We start from the raw sequence: 21348 nt of genomic DNA, 5'->3' as shown, positions 1-21348 counted from the left end.
GTTGGGAGATACTTTGTGCGTCTTGTGACGTGCTCGTGATTCACTTCTATTGCATCTCCTCCCCTTTTGAGCTTGTTTTCTGATCTCCCTGTTGTCCCTGACTTCCTTCTGCCGTGCTTTGCGGTGTAGGTCAGGAGGTTTGGGGAGCTGCAGGTAGGGAAGGAGAGGAGCAAGCCATACTCTGCCTAAGGTAATCCTCAATCCCAAGTCCTATGCATTTGATGTCCATCCTCGTCTTGTGAAAAGACTTTAATGACTTGAGTGGTCCTCATTGATTATGCAAATCCAAAAAGAGTCGAGCGCACCTCAAGCAGAAGTGTTAGGGGAAGCAGAGGATGCCCCATCCATGACATTGGCGCCTCCGACAGAAGAGTCATCAGAGAAAAGGCAAGAGGCACAAAGCATCGTTCTGGCGATCCCTACTTTCGAGTCCGACGCATGACTTGCCAACTCGGAAGTTCCTTCCCTGAAGGTGAGCAGGTGAGCGTGAAACCTCGTTTTTAGCTAAATACCTCATTTTTAGCTTTAGTCTTTTTCCTTTTCAATATTCTTATCAGTATTTTCTCCGCAACCATGCGGCTCCAAGCTCGGGGATGTCATTCAAAATGCTCCAGAGGCATCGGAGCACATCGACATGACTGTAACAATGATTGCCGCTATTCCAACCACCACCGCATCTGAGCCCGAGGAAGTCCTCTGGGAACGATGACAAAGGTTGCGGTAGTCATCTCGAGGATGTAGCAATCCGTCTATGGATGTAGATGTTCATTAGTAAGGGAGAAAGAGAGGCCACGACTACGGCTAAAATCCTAAGTGTCAACACCATCTGTCGTCTATGGATGTTCGTGCCTCCGCCATAGTCCGTGACCCACACAACAGATGAGAATTGGTGCATGTGTTTGTTTAATTTAGTTAATCTACATGGTTTTTTTCTATAAAACTAGGGTTGTAATAAAGAACAAGAGCCGTGGCAATTGATGGCCAACTTTCTCTTGTACACATGTCTACTTGTAAGTCTTTGAAGTAGTACTATGTACCACCATTACGGGTATCCATAATTGAGGACCCGTTCAGCATGCAGTGCATTTGAATTAAGTTAATTTTTCTAACCTTATGGAACATAGAAATAGAAAGAGCACATGAATTGCTCACAAAGTCACAAGAGGTGTGTGGATAGGACCTAAGATTAGGTTAAGTTGACTTTTCAAATCCTGTGGAACGAAGAGCACGTTCATGAATTATTCACGGGAACAACATTAGAGTTTTTAATGTAGATGTTTATTAGTAAGGGAGAAAGAGAGAGATTGCATTGACTCTCAAAGGAATTGAATGTATTAACTTGTGCCTCGTATTAGAATTCCTCCAAAACGTGGAGATCTTCCTATCATTTGATTTTATTTTATTTTATCTCCAATCCTACAATCCAGAGGACCTGAATGTGGTTCAATGAATTCTGCAGTGAAGTCGCATCGTTGCAGCTTCTACATAAACGCATACAAATCGTCTGCAGCTGAATGCCATGAAAGCAACACTGCAACGCCCATGGATCTCTCTTAAGCAAGATGAGACTCCACATCCACCTTTCACCATCTTATCAGGGAAGAGAGTTTTACGAGGGTAAAAACGAACACAACATGCCCAAAACTGCTTAATTATTTCTTACCCGTCCAGTTTTTAAATAAAAACCAATCAGGCCAAACAACTCTATCCCATCGTCTGAACTTGTCTTCTCATCATACAAGCACAGCCCACAGAAAGATGCTCTGAACAAAATAAAAGGAAAATTGAAAGAAAAAACATGCACAGGTTGCAAAATGCAGATAGAAGCTAATCTTTTTGCTGCCTTCCTCCGTCAACTGTTGTCCAATGCAAAGCAATTCCCTAGTGCACAAACTTGAAATACAGGATCACTAGGATCGCCAAGACAAGGATGGCTGTGATGAGACCAATAATCCACTTGTTTCTATCCATTCTCCTGACCATGGCTCCAATGATCCTTCTGCTCTTGCCAATGTTGTCATCCACGCTGTGCAACTGCAGTGCCAAATAAGGTAGGGATAACAAGGGTTAAACAAAAAAAGAAGAGATATGCACACAACAGAAAACAACCGCATGATGGTATGTGTGGATACTGGCTATATTTAACTGCTGCATTTGGAACGTGGCGTCATCCTATTGCCCATTTTTGTTGGAGTGGAAATTATGTTCTCTTACAAGTTGGTATTGAAGAACAAGCATATTCCATTAAAGGGAAATTTTGGCGTCATAAAAGTTGAAACGTTATAGGGAAATTTTCATACATGCCACTGAGAAAGAGGCATTCTGCCCTTGGTGCCATCCCTAACTTCATATTTGTGTGCATGCCACTGGGGTTTGATAGATGTTTTTGCCGTGAGCCAAAGTATCTATTGGGTGTTTGCATCTGCTGAGGGTAACATGGTCATTCCAACTTGCCTTACACTGCTTACCTTCTCAGTCGGTGGAAAATGGCATGAGCCAAAATGTTCAGTCATTCCGATGGCATCGGCACAAATATGTGTTTTGGGATGGCACGGGCACAAAACAGAGAAGTCTCAGTGGTGTGTACACAAATTTCCCATTATTATATGATCTTATGACCTATACAATTGCTGATGGTTGGTTCAATTCATCTAGTTTATCCTGGTGCCCACCTATTCAAACACACGTGAGAGCGTTCAGTGTTTTAACTTTTAAGCATGTGCCCATGGTGGTAGGCGTACACTCTAGGCGCGTGATAGGAGGCACACTCACATGTGATAGGAGTGTTTTTTGCATGTGTCTTCCTTGTAATAATAATGAAAAAAACAGTTACAATGTTACATCTATTCAGACATCAAGAAAACCTCCTATGATCAAACACAAACATCAGGGAAAGCTGCAAAAACACCACCACAGTCAACACAACAGGGTGGTACTTCAAAATGGAGGAAAGTCGTGACTGGACAAATTCATTAAAGTAATTTACTAAGGGTTTATCAGACTATATATGAATTGTGGGCAGTTTTTCAAAGTTTGTAATGTTTGTCAGCTACATCACTCACGAATAACAAAGTTTACAAAAAGGAAAGAGGAACCTTATAAGAAAAAATGGTATGGGACTATCCATGACAAGAAATGAAAAACAATGGCCATTCAGTAAAACCCAGCCAAGGCAGATACTACAAAGAACCTGTAAAAAGCAGTGAAAAAAAAGTAGGTTGTGGTTCTATAATATTCTGTTCACTGATATGAAAGGTATTCACATACAAACTTGTATACATATATATTTGCTTGACAGCAGACTATGATGGAAAGCTACATTTCATCTAATATAAAACACATTAAGTTAGAGAGAAACTTGTCAATTATTTCCTTTAAGAAAATTGCATAGTAATGGAGCTCAAAAATATTTTGAGATAAAAATAAATGGCACACAAAAGAACAAATCAATTGGTCCAAACAGGTAGAATTAAATAAACAGTTTCTTACTGTATCATGAGCATGCAAGAGAGATTGACGCTGCTGATGCAGGTCATGCAAGATGGAAACTCCAAGATCTTCAGTCTCCAGCATAGTTCTATGGCTATCTCTGAGCCTATCAGTTGTTTGGTTCTGCCTTTCTGTTGTCCTGAGCAGTCTTGACCTTTGATCAGCAGATACCTGTGTGATTATCCAAATACATCACTGGCCTTTCATGGATTGTAACTTTTGATTCACAAGGTTTAAGGATAAACTGATGTAACTAACAAGTAAAATAAATTAAGATTAATGACAACTCAGAAATATGCATGTGTGAAAGGACAAGAACCTCGGACTTCATCAGAATATGAATGTTGCCAGATATATGGCTAGAACCTAGGATGCATAGTCTCATCTAGACAACATATGCTATAGCATGCAGTACATATTAGCTCTTTGCGCGCATCATTGCTAGTTTTGGCCTATCCATGCTATACAGCAGAGCTCTTCAGAATTTCTAGATTGGTATAGACCTACTTCAACAAATATCGATGATGAACAGCATGGGACAATATGTGTTTTGTCATTCAAAGAGCATCTGTGATGCATCAATTCAATATGAATCCATGAAACAACCAAAGAGCACATCCTGACATGATTTACTCATGTTAGGCATTGCTTGGGACATGCCAAAGAGGAGGGGGCAGTCCTTTTTTTTTTCTTTTGCCCCCAGTCAGCTCCATATCTCCAACTTGGAGGATTTACTACTTCACTCACCATAGCATAGTATCAAAAAAGATTCATAGAGTGCACTAATATTATTGGAGGATTTAATACTTCACTCACTACGGTATCAAAAAAGATCCATAGAGTGCGATAATATTATAATCCCAAGGATACACTTCCAGGAGTTAAGCCACATTAACCGTGACCAAACAGGTACTTAGTGTGAGTGTATCGTTTCTGACATGTACAACCAATAAAAAATGATGGTTGAAATATAGACAGGTCATGCGTAACTTTGTCAACCAACAAGCATGATTCACCTCCAAAGTAGGAATCATTCATGAATTCAGAATAAGCAGCATACCCCCAATGTATCGGCCATTCCTGACTCCAGCAACTCCTCCCTCGCCCCTTGTTGTGCATTACCACTGGTGATCCTCTTCAGCGCTCCCTTGAGGTTGTTAAGATCTGACTTGTACTCCCTGAGCTTTGCTAAGAGCCCCGCTCTCACGCTCGGTTGGAGGTTCCTTGCTTCAAGATCCATCTTTCTTATCTGGACAAGAAAAAACGCAGTATCAATTTCCAGCACATCCAATTGATTCATATCTAGCGCCACAAAACAATTCTTCAATTGTGCACTGGCCTGACCTAGGAACAAAATGTTCCCTTCAGACACTGATCTAATCATCAGAATTGAAATATTTCCGTTATCGATGCAAAATACAACCATAGGAAGGATCTTTCCTTGTTTCCAACAATCAACCTAATTCCTTAACCAAATTTCTTTCTTTCTTTTTTTTTTTTTTGAGACAGAGAGAGAGAGAGTACTATGTTGGTTAGCTACTTAGTAACAAAGAACAAGCGGGTCGAGAAACAAAACAACAAAACAAAACAAAGAAGAAGGGGTTACCAGTGCCTCGGCGCCATCGATGCCGGATTTGATCTCCGCCGCCTTCTGCTTCAGCTTCTCTGCAACGGAAACAACCACGCACACAAAATTCAAGAAAAAATAAGACAATTCAGAGCGAGATCCCACCCAATATTTCTTCTAGGAAATGAAGAGATTTGGGGGAATGGGTTACCTCCCTGGAGGGCGGCGGCGGCGGTGCATTTGCGGGCGAGGGAGGCCGAGGCCTCGCAGTACTGGCGCTCGTAGCCCTCGAACACCTCGCTCATGGCGATCCGATCCCGATCCCAGTCGCCGGCCGGCTAAACCCCTCCGAATCTTCTCTTGTGCGGTGCGATCAGGCTTGTCTTGAGGCCGAGTCGGGGCGAAGGAACTAAGGATGGGGGACCAAGGACACGGATGGGACCTTGCGGCTTGCGGAAACAACCTTTTACGCCAACTACCTTTGAAAGCGTATTTGTCATGGACATAGGGCTGAGCGGCCGAGTTGACTCAGGATTCCAAAGGTGCCTTGGTCGGACTCTAGGTTATAAATAAATATCTTCAGAGCCCAAGTTAAAACTTCTCACCAAAACTAGCTTCGTAGCTGAGGTTTCAGAGCATCTGGATAGATAACCACGATTGATCAGCTCTAGAAAAACAAGTTTCTAGACTATGACATCTTTGGCTTCGAGCAAAAATAGTAAAGAAAAAAGGTACACAAATTAGTATCCCAAGGAATCAACGCCGGCGTTACCAGCAGCAATCTTCAGTCGCACTGTTGCTTCCTTAATTTGAAGACGATATTGTTTCATCGAGCTGTGATGTCTACTTACCTCTACTAACGCCTGACAACTCCAAGCAATCATGTTACTGTAGCTCATAATTGATGTTGACGTACATTTATCATTTTGATAAATGGTTAATACTGCCATAGATTGAGGAAGCGTGTACACAACATTAGATTGGGGAGAGAATAACATTTGGTTGGGATAGATTCAAGCCATTGAAATGTTGTTATTATTCAGTGTTGGATGGAATATTACCGGGAGTTGAGAGAAAAGACGTCAAAACTGAATTTGTTTGTGTAGCTGAAATTGAGACCAAACTATCTTCTAGAGCTAGCTTCTCGTAAAACTATGTTATAGAGATCAAAAATTGGACCAAACAGGCCCTATGATGAATTGTGGTTGTTAAAGCTGAAATCGTGCGGTAGCGCGCAACTGTATGCCAGATTTATAAAAATATATATTATGAGGAATATATAATGGAGCCTCTATTTTACATTCATTATTGTATTCAGTATAACAGTTGAGGTGGAATGTTTATCAACACCGGCACATGCTATCTTGATAGGTATTGTTATGACATCAGATGTAGTCTTTGTTGACTATGTTCTTTGAAGGCCATATCAGGCACCTTCGCTTATATATTATTGCAACAGGTACCATTTGATATATTGCATCTTAATAAACGATGACTGCAAACAAAAGCAAATTTCAGACTGTAAAAGTTGGCAATTTTACAGTGGTTAAGCTATCTCCAGCGGCTACCTTAAATTTTTACCTCAAAAATACTATTACACAATTCCCTATCACTATTACAGCATCCCTTATTTTTTCATCTCCAGCGGCTACTTATTTTCTACTTTCTACTCTTTTTTTCTCTCTCCGGTTCCGCTGTCAGCCTCTGTAAACAGTACAGCTCCAGTAACAGACATTATTTTCTTCCTCCGGATCTAATGACCGTCTCTGTGCGCACTGTAGCACTGGATACCGATTCCGCTGCAGTTTGTGAGAACCACCTCTTTTTCCCAATACCTATCGTCATTTGTAACCATTTTTATATGTTCACATACACCTGTCGATTCTCTATTTTTAGGCAGATTTATCAAAATAATGCTAACTCTCCTATTGATGTCTATATATATTACTGCATTGGCATTTTGTGCTTGTGATATTATTCAAATATTTTTTGTTATAGTTGTATGTCTATATATATTACTGCATTGGCATTTTGTGCTTGTGATGTTATTCAAATATTTTTTGTTATAGTTGTATCCAACCCGCAAATTTGTGAGTTTGCATGCTTTAGTCAAGTGCACCAATTATTTGCAATTAGTGATGAGTGGGTATAAATATTCTTTTGCCATACTATTTAATAAAATAAGTGCCACACGCAAATGTTGTTTTGGATAGAAGGCATTGCTTGTGTCAAGATATATTACCACCGGTATAAACCTAATATGGAACATGTGAAGTCAATTGAATGTGCAAATAGCTTATCATGTTTGTTGATGCAGTACCTGATCAAGTAGCATAGCCTTTTATAATTTGTGATGGAGATACAGTGTTTGCAGTAGATGACAGTCTGCCGTAACTAGTTAATTACTTTCCTTTCGACCAATCAAACAGAATTTCACTATAAAGCAGTTAAGTGGGGTAAACAAAATGGTTGTACATATAAAAATCATTATCCTTTAGTTAGTTGCCGAGTCAGATCTTGACACTCGAGTCAGATTTAAAATAATATTGGGTGAGTCTAATTTTTTTTTGTCAAATCGAACAGCCAAGTCGAGTCAATTTTTGATACTATGTCAAGTGTCCAGGTAACATATGTCGTGACATAGGGTGGTGAGATATGTTTATACGAGCATACACTCTATAAAAAAAAAATGATCTCACTAAGCTTAAATGATTATTCAACTTTGTGACGTTTAATGTAACTTTACACTATCAATACAAAACCACATATGGAAAAGCAAAAGATAACATATTCGTCAACAAATATGGTTTGGCTGTTTGCGTAAGGGAGCCTAAGTCTTCTAAGTATGCTACTGAAATTTAAACACCCTTTGATGCAAATGTTTAAAAATACAGAAAAAATATTCTAATAAGAACTTTATCTATTTTTTATCTTCAATTATACAAGAGGGCATACTCTTAAAGACACATTTGATACGAACCAACACCACAACCTGTAAACAAATACGTTGAGAAGATCATCTTTTTCTGCAGACGGCTGAAAGACGAGAACCAAACCACATTACAATGCCTCTGAATTCCACCACACCAGCAGAGTGATGCCAAAAAAAAAAAAAACATTAAAGGAAAAGAAAGAAAAAAGAGGCAGCCGCCCACGTGTGCGTTTAATTTGCCTCGTGATAAAATTAAAAGCTTCCTCACACTCACCTGAATATCTGGTGACCCGACTCCACCTCATCACTCATCGGCGAATCAAACCATGGCCGCCGCGGCATCGCCTCTCCCGCTCGCCCTCGCCATCGTCGTACTACTCCTCGCCGCCGCGGGCTGGCCGTCACCGGCGGAGGGGGCGGGGGCGAAGCTGGACGACCCGGCGGGGCTGCTGCGGCGGGCGAAGGAGCCGGCGTTCGCGGACTGGATGGTCGGGGTGCGGCGGCGGATCCACGAGAATCCGGAGCTCGGCTATGAAGAGTTCGCTACCAGCGAGCTCGTGCGCCGGGAGCTGGACGCCATGGGGATCCCCTACAGGCACCCCTTCGCCGTCACCGGCGTCGTCGCTGCCGTCGGCACCGGCGGCCCGCCCTTCGTCGCGCTCCGGGCAGACATGGACGCGCTCCTCATGCAGGTCTGTCGCCGCCTTCTTCTTCTTCCTCTTTGGTTTCGCTGACGCTTCCCTGCTCCCTCTATACTGTTTCGATTGCTTTTGAATTGTGGTCGTGTGTTGGGCCATCCGCTTCTTGGTTCTGCTGCGGTTAGAGGGGAACGAAATCAGATAGCTGCGGTTAGACAAATCGATTCCTGTCCAGTTTCGACCTAAAAGAATTGCATCTTCTCTTGGGTAGCGCATATTAAGCTTAGGCCGGGAGGGATTATTCCTGCCTCTGGGAAACTCTTGCGAAGTGGAAACTCACCTCTTTCAATATGTTAACAATGTAAACTATCAATTTGTTGCCCTTAATCTAAATAAGTTCTGCTTGTTACCAAACGGCATGCTTCTTTGTGTTCTAGAGGTCATGCTCCAAATATTGACTTTTTTGGGGTTTGGGAGAAGGGAATATGAACAGCAGAGATTTCTTAGAGTACTTATGTTGTACACTTCGGTCAAACAATTTTTGAAATCGAAGGGATGCATATCTTTGTTCTTTGAAATTGGTTGCAAAGCAATTCAATGTAAGGATAATCTAGGTCAGCACGTGTGATATGGAAATGGTCTACTGATGTACTGGGTTTCTATAGATAGTTCATTGCAACAGCATACACTCGTTCTGGTAAGAAAAGGCAAGAACATGTGCTAAGCTACTCCTAGGTAGTGCCCTAGCTGCCCTTTCTGACTAGGAGCATGCAAGGGTAGGTTTTGGCTTCTTACAGGGTTGAATCACATAGGTGGCCGATGTGCATATGTAACAGTAAAGTGAGGCTTTGCAGTGGGTTATGAGACAAATGCACTATTTATATGAGTTTCATGATTATTATGTGCTTTTATGATAACTTCATCGATATAATTTTATTTTATGATGATTTACCTACACCACCGTATTTTGTTCCAGTTTTCTTTTAGTGAATTTGAAATTTTGGTTTCCTCTTTTTTTCCCCTTTTTTGTTGTACAAACTCTTGGACAACCTGCTTTTAGTATGTACTGTAATACTGTATACCTATTTTGTGATGATTAACATAACAGCTCCAAAATGCTTACTACCCAACTGAGTAATTTATTCTATGTGTGGCTGCTTCTTAATGTGGCGTACAAATTATCTGCAGTAATCTTCCTTTGGACAAATTGAATTACGGCAGGTTATATTTATCTATCAACTAATTATTGACGTGTGGATTTTCAGGAAAGCGTGGAATGGGAGCACAAGAGCAAAGTGCCTGGGAAGATGCATGGATGTGGTCACGACGCACATGTTGCTATGCTATTGGGCTCTGCCAAAATTCTTCAGGAGCATCATGATGAGTTGCAGGTTGGTTAAAGAATTTTTCTGTCATCATAAGGAATGTAAATTTCTCATTGGACATTGAGAAGGTTTGGAATAGTAGGTACCCTCTTTAAACATTGGGAGAATTTTTGGAATTTGAATGTTAAAGGTAGGGTTGGTTTTGAATAACTGAGGTCAAGCATCAGTTCAATGTTCAATTCTTCGTTTTCAGAAAACGTGGATGTCTATTTTCATGTTTCAGTACCACTGTTTGCATCTCCATCCATGACAAGAAACATTTGTTTAATTAATACAAGAGGTAATATCCTTCAAAAAAAACTATGAAAGATATGTAAGACTTCCTTTTGGTTCTGTTAATGATTTTAAGGCACCATACACAGCTTCAGTGAAGGTTGGCATAATGTAAAAAAGAAGAAGATAAAAACATGGCAAATAAGAAACAGATAGTGCTGTGTCATGTTACACAATAGCCAATATTGGACCTTAACGTTTTCATATTTTGATCCTTGTTTTGCTTCCATTACATTGAGCAAGGTTTTCTCAATCCTTTTGGAGGTTTGGGCAAATGATAAGTATGACGACTCTGGTTTGCATTTTTTCTGACACTGGTACTGGATCTTAGTTTTATTTTCCTGATTCCTGAAGCTACAGTGAGTGGATTATCTACTAATAGTTGCCAATGAAAATATATCCTCGTGTAGCCTAATACGAGTTCTGTATCCTTGCTTAGCCTTAAATGAGTTCTATATTTTGTAAGAGGTAGCTTCATTTGGTCTAAGAAAGTCATTCAATTTCCCGTTGGTTCAATTGATATTGAATCAACTAATGGGGCATCTTAAAAGAACACTTCATTCAATTAATTGATGAAATACAATATATTGCCTCTCTCTGCTTCTTTCTTGGTCTATTCTTTGTTTCATGTTTCTAAGCAACTTTTTGCAGCAGATTTAGATTTCTATCTCTTTGTAGGGAAGGTGCACATGAACTTTTCAAAAATCGACTCCAGCAATTGTGTTTAAACAACATATGCCATACATTTAATCTGAGTGGTCCACATGGTTCAGTCACTGGTTGCATTATCAGTATTATGAATTGTCTTCACCTATTATCAATATTATGAATTGTCTTCGCCTATAAAATTTATCTCTTTACGAGTGCCTTGTTGATTACTGTAGGGTACAGTGATCCTTGTTTTCCAACCAGCTGAGGAAGGTGGTGGTGGAGCAAAGAAAATGATAGAATCTGGAGCTGTGGAAAACATAGATGCCATTTTTGGGCTTCATATAGCTGACACTGTGCCTATTGGTGTGCTGGCATCTAGACCAGGGCCTATTATGGCTGGGAGTGGATTCTTTGAGGCCGTAATAAGTGGAAAGGGAGGGCATGCTGCACTTCCTCATCATACTATAGATCCAATATTGGCTGCCTCAAATGTTATTGTAAGCCTTCAGCAACTTGTTTCCCGGGAAGCTGATCCCTTGGACTCGCAGGTATTGTTTCATCCTTTACCGACTTAATTTGTTGCTGCATGCTGCATATTTCCAAGCAAGGGTGCATATTCTTAATTGATCTTTGCTATATCGTACATAGTTCCATTTGGTAGAAATTTGTGATCTACTGTTTTGTTGGTCTAAATTACAGAACAAGAATAGGACAATGAATTTATAAACTGATTCTGCCAGGGAAACTAATTGTGTGTTGGGACTTGGGAGACCTGTTTTAAAAAATTTCAGGATCTTGAGAAGCAAGAAACATCAGCCCTTGTAGAAACTTTTGGTCCTGATCCTAACATGCAAACTGTACAATCTGAATTTGCCACGGTCTATAATTATTTCTAGGCAGCACAAAATGTTCCGCATCCATGATTATATCTGTATTCAAAACTTAACTTTGCACTCTTGAGCCATTCAGTCTTGATATTTATAACTTCATACACAGAAATGATTTCACTAAAATTATACAAACTGTTTGTTCAGTTTGTTACTCCCGGAAATGACTGTCTATAGTATTTTTGTTATTTTGAACGTTTGGTGATTCGTCCGTGTATATACTCTAGAATATCGTTCTTTCGTTTGGGTTCATACTTTATTTCACAGGTCGTAACAGTTGGTAAATTTCAAGGAGGTGGGGCCTTCAATGTGATCCCAGATTCTGTTACAATAGGTGGTACCTTCCGAGCCTTCCTAAAGGAGAGTTTTAATCAATTGAAGCAGCGAATTGAAGAGGTAAGGGCATTACAACTTGGGAATTTTGTGTTACTTTGGTAGTAGTCAGTTTCTTAGTTCTTAGCTATGAATTAGGTTCCCTTAGAACGAAAAGAAAAGGAAAACTGAAGTTGCCTTAAAATAAGGGCTGTCAACATGTTTAGTTAAAAAATGAGCAACCACTATACCTAAGTCCAATAGTAATTAATTAATTATTGAATAGTACAATTTGCACATTTTATTGATATAACTTTAGAAAAGTGAGGTACTTGCAAGTTGCACCCCAGCCTGTGGGTTGTCACCTATTTTAAATCTATACTGCAGCCAAGGATACCATAAACAAATGAACTCGTACACGCACAAAATTGGTGCATTCCCTCATTCCTTGTCTTTTTGTTAGGTTGTACTCTGGCAATTTGAGCAGCGAAAAAGCTGTTCCTGACACTTGTAGAGCTTAAGTTCTTGGAAAAGTAATAGTTGCGGCCAACATTGAACCTATGTTATCCGGGCACAGGCTGTGAGTGCACTTATGTTGTTCCAACATTCATAGAGAAAATTTTCTTTTAAATTTTACTTGAAATAAAGAAGGCTGTTGTAGCTTTCACCTTAGTAAATGGTTTTACTTCAGTATTAAAACAAGAACAAGATTCCTCGTAGGGATTTAATATGTGTATCCATGAAGATGGAAGCCTTTGGGTCACACTGCTCAGAATTCTTACAGTTAGGACACACAATGTGTTCCAGGCAATTCTCAACCACTCTCTTTGTTTTTCTTGTCCCAGGTTATTGTGTCACAAGCATCTGTACAGCGGTGCAGTGCTTCGGTGGAATTCCTCGAGAAGGACCGCCCTTTCTTCCCCCCAACCAGCAACAGCCCTGAGCTCCATGATTTATTTGTGAAGGTGTCTGGTAAGATGGTTGGCGCCAAGAACGTGAGGGACAAGCAGCCGCTGATGGGTGCCGAGGACTTTGCCTTCTATGCCGAGGTGATCCCCGCCACGTACTACTACTTCGTGGGCATGTACAACGAGACTCGAGGACCGCAGGCCCCCCATCACTCCCCCTACTTCACCATCAACGAGGATGCTCTCCCCTACGGCGCGGCTATGCAAGCATCGTTGGCTGCTCGCTATCTGATTGAGCACCAGCCCGCCGCTTCCCCTGATGTGGCCAAAACCCATGACGAGCTGTAAATAATGTTTGCTTCACTGAATTGTTGTTAAATGCAAATGATAATGAAAATGGATGAAATTAGATCGAGGCATCGAAGCTGAATTTCTGGCTAGTCGACTTATCTTTTGCCAAGTTATGCAGCGGCTGTATATATTTCCTGATATCTGCCTGCATTAGGGCATTATTCAGTGCAATGCTACAGTCACCAAATAATTGGAAAACATAGTTCTACAACCTGGTCGTATTTTATGTCCTATTGTTTGTGATTGCTTGTGCCCCTTGTAGATGATGAGTTGAATAACTGCCTTTTTTACGAATTAGGTGGGAACTAACGACCAGTTTTTGGTTATCCCTTCAAATTATCCAGTTTACTCATAGACAGAAGTTACCTTTCATAATCACCTAGGATCATCTGTTCCATTGAACATGAGCATATGGTTTCCAGAGTTTGCTAGCTCATATGGTATGAGATTGTACATGCTGAAGGATGCTGATTCTCCAAATGGACCCATATTGTCTTGCATGAAATTGGGCCATATGACAGAGATGGCTCAGCCTGCAAAGTGCAAACTGGAACACCGACATTTGAGAACTGTTTGAAAGAGAGGAATTTCATGGGAACAAAATTCCCCATTTCGAGACGCGCCACTTGCAAATGTTTTCGGTGTAGCAGGCGCCGTCGAGCATCACCACCTGCTCTCCAATCTGGGTGCTACCTTTGAAGCAGGTATTTCAGCCGTTGGGTTGAGAAGAGTCCATATATGCAGGCCGCCCCTTGTTTTCAGGTCGGAAAAGTGGGAGATGCATGATGCGCCATACTGCATTAAGTTAAAAAACATTTCCGTCCTTTGTTCAGACGAAGGGCAAGTTTATGTTCCTCTTAAGTACAAGTAGTTCGCTCCTGCTGTCCCAGGGCCTGTTCGGATTAACGTAAACTTTGTCAAACTATTATTACCAAGTGTGTCAAAGTCAAAATTTTATGACTGCGAAATTATTCACTACATGAGAGAAAAACTTAGAGAAGAATAGCATAACAAGTGAGGCTATGAACCAAACACATTCTTATTCTCTACCGTCTGCTTACAGTTATAGTAATTTTCATACTATAACTATTTACCTCTTATAGAACAATGATGTAAGTGATGTGTAAATCTAGCCATATCTTGTCTGGATTGAAAAATGGCTACCGTATGATAATTTCTTATTTTTATTTTTTATGTAAAAGTACTCGAGCTGCCAAAACTAGCCCGTAGCTTTGTGAGATCATGCCTAACTTTTTTTTTTCTTTTCCAGAGAAGTCGTGCCTAGCCATGTGTAGCTCTAACTCGAGCTAAATTGGTTTTTCCCCCTTGGCATAGCCTAGCTAGGGGTTGCATCCAAGGATATGGCTAATATCGATTATGATCTAGCAACTAGAACACAAATAAGAGCATCATCGACATTGTTGTGGTTTAACCCTTTCAGTTTATTGATCAAATGATGTGTGTACAACGATAACTATGTATCCATATTATATAGGTTTTGAAAAGAGTCTAATAAGATACGTCAATAAAAGCATGATCTAGAATAAAACTAGAGATTAAGTTCTTGTTTAACTTTAGAAAAGTCACAATATCAATAATATAATAAAGCATTACGACTAAATGAGATAATAACATACTAAAACCCAAGGAAAAATTAAGCAATATAAGCTTAGTGTCTCCTCCGCTATTTGCCTTTTAACTTTTATAGACCTTGCTTTTTTTTTTCCAGTCTCCAATCATAATAAAAATTAGTACAATACCTATCTATATGGTTGTTCATAAAAAATTCACAATATAATTCACAATCTATGATTGACGGTTGTACGAATCATCTAAATGCATCTATATATTTCTATTTTACATTTACACATAATTTATAGTACATAGCATCTTGTTCCTATATATTGTCCTATTTTAAAAGAATTTTAAAGCACCGTAGCACTTCTTTTAAAAAATAAATAAAACATCGTAGCACAAAGCTATAGAAAAATGAGAAAGGACAACAGTAACTAACATAGTACGCCACCTGTTATCCGAAGCCGTTCAGGTCGTCCAGCCCGCCCTCCCCACACATACACTAATCCAAGTCATAAATTAGATGAATAGTAATTCGTGGGACTATGAACAGTAATGTCGGTTCTACTGTAGTACCATATAGTATGAAATCGCATCGTTTGAGATCCAACTCATAACAGTAGAGTGAAGTCTCCACCGTGAAGTAAGGTGATCCCGATTCCACACGCACCACACCAGCCAGCGAGGCCGCCAGAGGAAGCCAAACCCCCAAGCCACCTGGTGTCCTCTCCTCTCCTCTCGTCTCATCCCCAGCCAGCCATGCCCTCCCCCTCCCCTCCCACATGAACTGTGTTTGTCCGGAGTGCGCCGCCAAGAAGAGCGATTCGTGCCTCGCTCCTTCCTTCCCTTGGTAGATAGATTGGAACCCGCGGCTGGATGATGACGGCGGGTTCTTGCGCGGCGGCGCCCGTCGTCCTCCCTTCGTTGAGGCCGCTGCCGCCAAACCTGAGGCCTAACGGCTTCCTGCCCTGTTCCTCAGCCGCGTGGAGCCGCGGCGGCGTGTCGCTGGGATGGGCTCAAGGGGCCAAGAAGCAGCGGCCGGCGGTGGCAGTGGCAAGGCTCAACCGGGTAACTGCTTCCTGTGGATATACCTGTTTTTTGTTATTTGTTCTGCGTGCTATCATGGGTTGTACTAGAATTGTTTGGAGTTCCTTATTATGCCCTTACTTGATTGCATGGCTGCTTTGATGGCAATTTATTGATGCTTAGTGAAAATCTACACCGCATAATTTCAGACCAGAAGGCCTAAAATTGAGTATGTGTTAATATTGGTTGCAATTGTAATTCTTTGTGCCAAAAGTTCCAGCAGTTATGGTTGTTCACTGCAAATCAAGCCTAACTGCATATCTAATTGTCTGCAATACTGTAATGATCCAAATTTTGTAGTGACACCAAATTGCAACAAAATTGTACAGCATGATAGTTGTAATGCTCACTCAAAATTCTTATTCCAAGAAAAAAAACTCACTAAAAATTATGCAATTAGATCTTTTTACAATCCAGGGTAACAACCACATTTACATGTGTTGCTGCTGCTGCTTAGATCCTGTGCCTAAAGTCTGGACAGTGTCACTCACACCTACCCTGCATCTGAGCTATGCTAGCATCAATCCAAACTGTGCGTTTGCGATTAAGGTGTGAAATTATTTACAGTCGCCTCAGATTAGTACCCACCTCAATTGATATGGAACTTTCTGGCTGATAGATGATAAAAAATTTCACCATTCAGAAAGTAAACCATTTTTTGCAGATAAATGCTGTGGGCAACTATCTACATGTCAAAAGTGTTTGTAACTTTGTATTATAGCTTTCCAGAGCATACCCTCAAAGAGTCAACTATGCAGCTCAAGGGCTAAAGTAGAGTTCCCTTTAAATACTTAGTACTCCATTGGATTCAGTCTGACCTTGACCTTTATTCATAATCCAATGCTTGGGATTCTTGTCACCTTTGTTGCTATCTATTATTCAAATTTTCTGGATGTCTCTGCAATGTTGATATTAAAATGGACAACACACCACCTGATGAATTTGAGTTGTGTTTAATGGCTGCACCCTCTTTGCTGCACCCTCTTTTGTGGTATGATGTTACTCTATATCTAGGATTAGTTGATGGCTAGCAGATTTTGACGAGTCGGCATGGGTGCAAACTAAAATTGTAAAACCGGGCTTTTGATTTCAGAATGCTATAATATATTTGGTTTTCACTAATGATTTACTGCCAGGGGCTGTTTTTATTGTGCTCGTATAGTTGTTCTGCGGATACATGCGAAGAGATGGGCATGAAGGTGATGTGAGGAGTCAAGGAAGGGATGATGCTCTTATGTTTGGGCCAGATGATGATGGTACAAATATTCCTACTCAAGTAGAGACTCTCGTCAAAGGTACTGAGACAGTTGCTGCTCCAGAATACAAGGCGATCCCTGATCTAGATTACCTACAGGTACCTTTTTCTGATCATTTTATACAGTTTTTTCTGTTCAATTTATCGAAGTTAACTTTAGTGGTCATTGGCCTTTGAAAGTTAGTTTGGTCCATGCAGCGCATCGACCTTTAATGAATGCTACTTAGCATATATGACTTGTATGAATTGATTTATCCTATGGACTGGTCTCATTTAACTGGTGGTCATGCAGGAGTTGCTGGCTATTCAGCAGGAAGGACCCCGTGCAATAGGTTTCTTTGGAACCCGCAATATGGGGTTTATGCATCAACAGCTTATTGAGATCCTGAGCTATGCTATGGTCATAACAGTATGTCACTGATTTATGTGTCATTGTCATTCATATGATCTTTGAGTGCTCTAGCATTGTGAATAATGTTTATGTGTAAATTGCAGAAAAATCATATATTCACATCTGGGGCTTCCGGAACTAATGCAGCTGTTATCAGGGGCGCTTTAAGGGCTGAAAAGCCAGAGTTGCTTACTGTAATTTTACCTCAAAGTCTAAAGAAGCAGCCTCCTGAAAGCCAAGAACTGTTGTCTAAAGTAAGAAACCCTGATATTTCTATTCTTGATTGCTCATTTTCTAGTCTAACTTAGTTCTAAACGTGTGACTGGAGAGCATTGTGTATGCCAGTTTACATTTTGTACTATTTATTTAGTCTTGGCATTTATTGATACTGTATTGTTAGACTGCTCGTAGCAGTATTTTCAACATATCGACACAAACTTCTGGGAAAGATTGCTTAGAGCTCCACAAAAGGGGGGGGGGGGGGGAAGATGTACTCATGCTCGTGAATGAATTGTGTTTGTCATATCCATATGATGGTCAAAGTGATGCTGATTGAGTGACAAACACATGAATTTCCTTTGTTGTGTTTTCCTATTAATGCACTGATGTTTGAAGTGATACTTGTTTTACACTAAATTATAGTATTGTCTCCTCCGAATCAGGTCTTACCTCCATTTTTTGCTGTGCTTACCCCCCTGATCATATATGTCAACATTAATATTTGAGGAGAACATTGTGTTGTGTTATTGTTATTACAGAGAGAATGACATACGCTTTTATGTAGGAATACAAAGATAAATGGTTGACGTGATTCATCCTTCACCAAGATAGCATTTTATTTGTTTTCACTTCAGGTTTCTGAATTTATTCTGCTGTTAACTTTGACCATCGGTTCTGTTGTATTTCAGTTCTTACATCAGAAATTTGTAAGTTTATTTTGGATCCTTAGGGCATTTTGTTGCTATCCTTATCAAAGTTTGATCATAAATATGTTTAAAAATCAATGTGATGACTTGATTAGGAATGTCTAGCCTTGCCACATGTGTTCTTCAGACACATCAGAGTTATCTTACTATCTGGGATTCTAGGTAGATAACTAGATTATTAGGCATCTACTGTCATATGTGTTGATTGATTCTAATAACATACCTCAGGGGTTTCCACATGGTAAATTTGATATGCTTGAGTAACATTTTGTAAATTTTGTAGGTACAAAACTTGATTGAGAAACCTCAGTATGACCATCTGCCACTAATTGAGGCTAGCAGGTTAGTGTGCTGCCTTTTCAAATTGCTCATACTTTTTTTTAGAGTAAAATACACCAACGGTCTTTAAACTTGTCCCACAATGTCATCTAGGTCCCTAAACTCTCAAAATGCATATCTGGATCCCTAGACTTTTTAAGTGTGTCACCCGAGGTCCAAACTTCCCTAATTAGCATGTATGTGCCTTCGTGGCACACTAGTGTGGCGTCCTCTTCCTCCTCCAGCATCATCGGAGATCCAAGCTGCTCCTCTTCCCTCTCCCTCCTCGCCAGCCCTCAAGCCGACCTCCCTCTCCTCTCCCCTCATTGGATCTGGCTCGCCATGAGTGCAGTTGGTGCTACGCGACCACACCGGCAAGGCTTGGAAGCTCTCGAACGGCGGCTACATTGTCTCCTTTATCACCCACAACGGGCCCATCTCGGCTCGCCTGTCTGCATCAATAGCAATGGCCCCTCCGCTAACGGCCCTCGCGACAACGATGTCCTCGACCACTGCATGCAGGGAAGCGACCGCGACCCGGTCTGGATCTAGAGGTTGGGGGCGATGAATTCCGGAGCTTCGCTGTACTTGTTGGAGAGGAAAGCATCGGGCTCCCGAGCAAGAGCGACTCAGCTACCACCTTGAGTGACCCGATGTGCTTGAAGTCTACATGTAGCAAATCATCGTTGAGAATTAAAAAAATCCACAACAAGGATGCGGGATGGATCGGTTGGATTGGATTAGTACAACACCCTACAGCAAGCAAATCCACAACAAGATGGCTGGAGATAAAGAACGATTGGGCTGGATCCATTTAAGAAATCCACTCTCGGTTCCAAATAATCACCGCTGCCCAATGCCTGCTTCCTACAATGGTCAACACATCCTCGTCCATGTTGTCGTCGTTGCTACCAGCAGTCGCAGCCAATTCGTGGTCAGCGGAGGTTGATGCCATGGAGGCAGAATCGGATCCGTGCGACATCCGAGTGGGGAAGGACAGTATCGGACGAGAGCAACAGGAGAAATCGCTAGCAGCGGCCAAGCATGTGAGCGAAGATGCCAATGGCTACCGGGCACGGGGAGGGCAGTGGAGTAGCCATGAATTGGGCATCGAGCTTGGGGACGAAGAAAAGCAGGTGGAGGAAGAAACAAGGGAGAAAGAGGAGAGAGAAGAAATGAGGAAGAGAGATGGGTTGATGTCATGTCGGGCTCCTCACTGGCATGCCACGTTGGTAGGTTCAATGTAATTAAGGAGATTTGGACCTAGGATATCACACTTAAAAAAGTTTTGGGACCCAGATCTTCATTTTAAAAGTTTAGGGACATGGATGACATCGTGGAATAAGTTTAAAGACTGTTGGTACACTTTACTCTCTTTTTTACTACATTTTTGGCGTGTCATTTAGTTCCAGCTCATTTCAGATATTGTACTTAGTAAGTTCTATGTATCTGTAGCTGTAGCACTGTCCATTTGTCAGAGTTGATACTGTACTATTACTGTGATAAAAGGTCATCAATTTTTTCAGTCAATCAGTTTTATTTTAGATATCGAGCATCTGTCTTTTTGCCTGTTTGTTGGAGTTAATTTAGAATAGATGTATCATTTCAGTATCCCTTACTTTACCCTTCTTCTCACATGGACATGGAACTTAACGAGTCGCATTTTTATCTAAACTAATGTTGCGATTGGAATATGGCATTGGTGCTTAATGGCAGCTTTTGTCATCTTCAGGTTATGCAACATGGACATCATCTCGAAGGTCCAACAGGTCATCTGTTTTGCGTTCCATGACAGCAAGCTGCTGATGGAAACATGCCAGGAGGCCAAGAACCTTCGGAAGATTGTAACGCTCTTCTACCTGGATTAGCACCTCCTCAGGGATCTTGTCTCCTTTTTTTTGTCCGTGCCGTAGGCTGGTGGGAAAGAAAGCAAGCTGAACGTTTAGTTAGTTTCGATGTATGTGGTAGGTGGTGCGATGATCTTCCATTGAAGAAGAAAGTCATTTTATTTCGCCCATTGTTTTGATTCTTGTCACAAATAAAACGTTCTTGTCGATATGCCTAGTTCGTCAGTGAAAAGAATAAGTTTACAAGTTGAAGTCTATTGTTGTGACCTCAAATGCATCGGCTCTTTTCCTCTTTTTCTTTGAAGCAATATTTCCAAAAACAATTATTATATTGATTTTTATTTGAGGAGATTTTCTTGAAATAGCGTTTTTTTATAGCATCGAGTTATAATTTATAGTTCTGGCCCTGCTTGGAAGGCTGGTATTGGGCCGAAATATTGCAAGTACGGATAAGATTTCGTTTGGTTTCTTGATGGGCTGCTTGGTTTTTGGTGTAACGAACAAGAGTTCACCTGAAAAGATCATGGGTGACAAGAGGCACTTTCGTAGGCCCTTTT

The 21348-nt window shown here is 40.9% G+C and overlaps 3 protein-coding genes across 5 annotated transcripts; 2 read left to right on the top strand and 1 right to left on the bottom strand.

Moving 5' to 3' along the window:
• Nucleotides 1–1625: 1625 nt before the first annotated feature.
• LOC133914326 (vesicle transport v-SNARE 13-like) lies at nucleotides 1626–5554 on the bottom strand. The gene is made up of 5 exons (XM_062357448.1): nucleotides 5268–5554; nucleotides 5096–5154; nucleotides 4550–4738; nucleotides 3490–3660; nucleotides 1626–2034 (listed from the first exon to the last, which is right to left on the bottom strand). Exons 1-5 carry the CDS (start codon nucleotides 5359–5361, stop codon nucleotides 1882–1884), a joined length of 666 nt encoding a protein of 221 aa, XP_062213432.1. The 5' UTR covers nucleotides 5362–5554; the 3' UTR covers nucleotides 1626–1881.
• Nucleotides 5555–8255: 2701 nt separating this feature from the next.
• On the top strand, nucleotides 8256–13604 carry LOC133914315 (IAA-amino acid hydrolase ILR1-like 1). The gene is made up of 5 exons (XM_062357437.1): nucleotides 8256–8680; nucleotides 9892–10017; nucleotides 11169–11483; nucleotides 12090–12218; nucleotides 12980–13604. The coding sequence occupies exons 1-5, from the start codon at nucleotides 8315–8317 to the stop codon at nucleotides 13388–13390; spliced, it is 1347 nt and encodes a 448-aa protein (XP_062213421.1). The 5' UTR covers nucleotides 8256–8314; the 3' UTR covers nucleotides 13391–13604.
• A 1995-nt stretch (nucleotides 13605–15599) lies between these two features.
• LOC133914291 (uncharacterized) lies at nucleotides 15600–21043 on the top strand. Of its 3 annotated transcripts, none has more exons than XM_062357421.1 (6): nucleotides 15600–16036; nucleotides 17217–17408; nucleotides 17602–17718; nucleotides 17805–17954; nucleotides 18485–18554; nucleotides 18910–18968. In XM_062357421.1, the coding sequence occupies exons 1-5, from the start codon at nucleotides 15845–15847 to the stop codon at nucleotides 18509–18511; spliced, it is 678 nt and encodes a 225-aa protein (XP_062213405.1). In that variant the 5' UTR covers nucleotides 15600–15844; the 3' UTR covers nucleotides 18512–18554; nucleotides 18910–18968. The 3 variants fall into 3 exon arrangements, with proteins under 3 accessions (XP_062213405.1, XP_062213398.1, XP_062213413.1); XM_062357414.1 differs by lacking the exon at nucleotides 18485–18554 and adding an exon at nucleotides 20677–21043 and having other exon boundaries at nucleotides 15603–16036; XM_062357429.1 differs by lacking the exon at nucleotides 18485–18554 and adding an exon at nucleotides 20677–21043 and having other exon boundaries at nucleotides 15897–16036; nucleotides 17191–17408.
• The last annotated feature ends 305 nt before the right edge of the window (nucleotides 21044–21348 follow it).

Source organism: Phragmites australis, chromosome 1 (genome assembly GCF_958298935.1).
Source record: "Phragmites australis chromosome 1, lpPhrAust1.1, whole genome shotgun sequence".
Classification (NCBI taxonomy): Eukaryota; Viridiplantae; Streptophyta; class Magnoliopsida; order Poales; family Poaceae; genus Phragmites; species Phragmites australis.
This window is presented reverse-complemented; position numbering and strand designations above follow the sequence as displayed.

Coding starts and splice junctions, on each gene's coding strand:
- LOC133914291 (XM_062357414.1), top strand. CDS start 15,845: ATGATGACGGCGGGTTCTTGCGCGGCGGCGCCCGTCGTCCTCCCTTCG. Junction 17,719..17,804: donor GCTATGCTATGGTCATAACA/GTATGTCACTGA, acceptor TGTAAATTGCAG/AAAAATCATATATTCACATC. Junction 17,955..18,909: donor GCCAAGAACTGTTGTCTAAA/GTAAGAAACCCT, acceptor TAAATTTTGTAG/GTACAAAACTTGATTGAGAA.
- LOC133914326 (XM_062357448.1), bottom strand. CDS start 5,361: ATGAGCGAGGTGTTCGAGGGCTACGAGCGCCAGTACTGCGAGGCCTCG. Junction 5,155..5,267: donor CGCCGCCGCCCTCCAGGGAG/GTAACCCATTCC, acceptor TTTCCGTTGCAG/AGAAGCTGAAGCAGAAGGCG. Junction 4,739..5,095: donor TCGATGGCGCCGAGGCACTG/GTAACCCCTTCT, acceptor TTTCTTGTCCAG/ATAAGAAAGATGGATCTTGA.
- LOC133914315 (XM_062357437.1), top strand. CDS start 8,315: ATGGCCGCCGCGGCATCGCCTCTCCCGCTCGCCCTCGCCATCGTCGTA. Junction 10,018..11,168: donor AGCATCATGATGAGTTGCAG/GTTGGTTAAAGA, acceptor TGATTACTGTAG/GGTACAGTGATCCTTGTTTT. Junction 11,484..12,089: donor CTGATCCCTTGGACTCGCAG/GTATTGTTTCAT, acceptor TTTATTTCACAG/GTCGTAACAGTTGGTAAATT.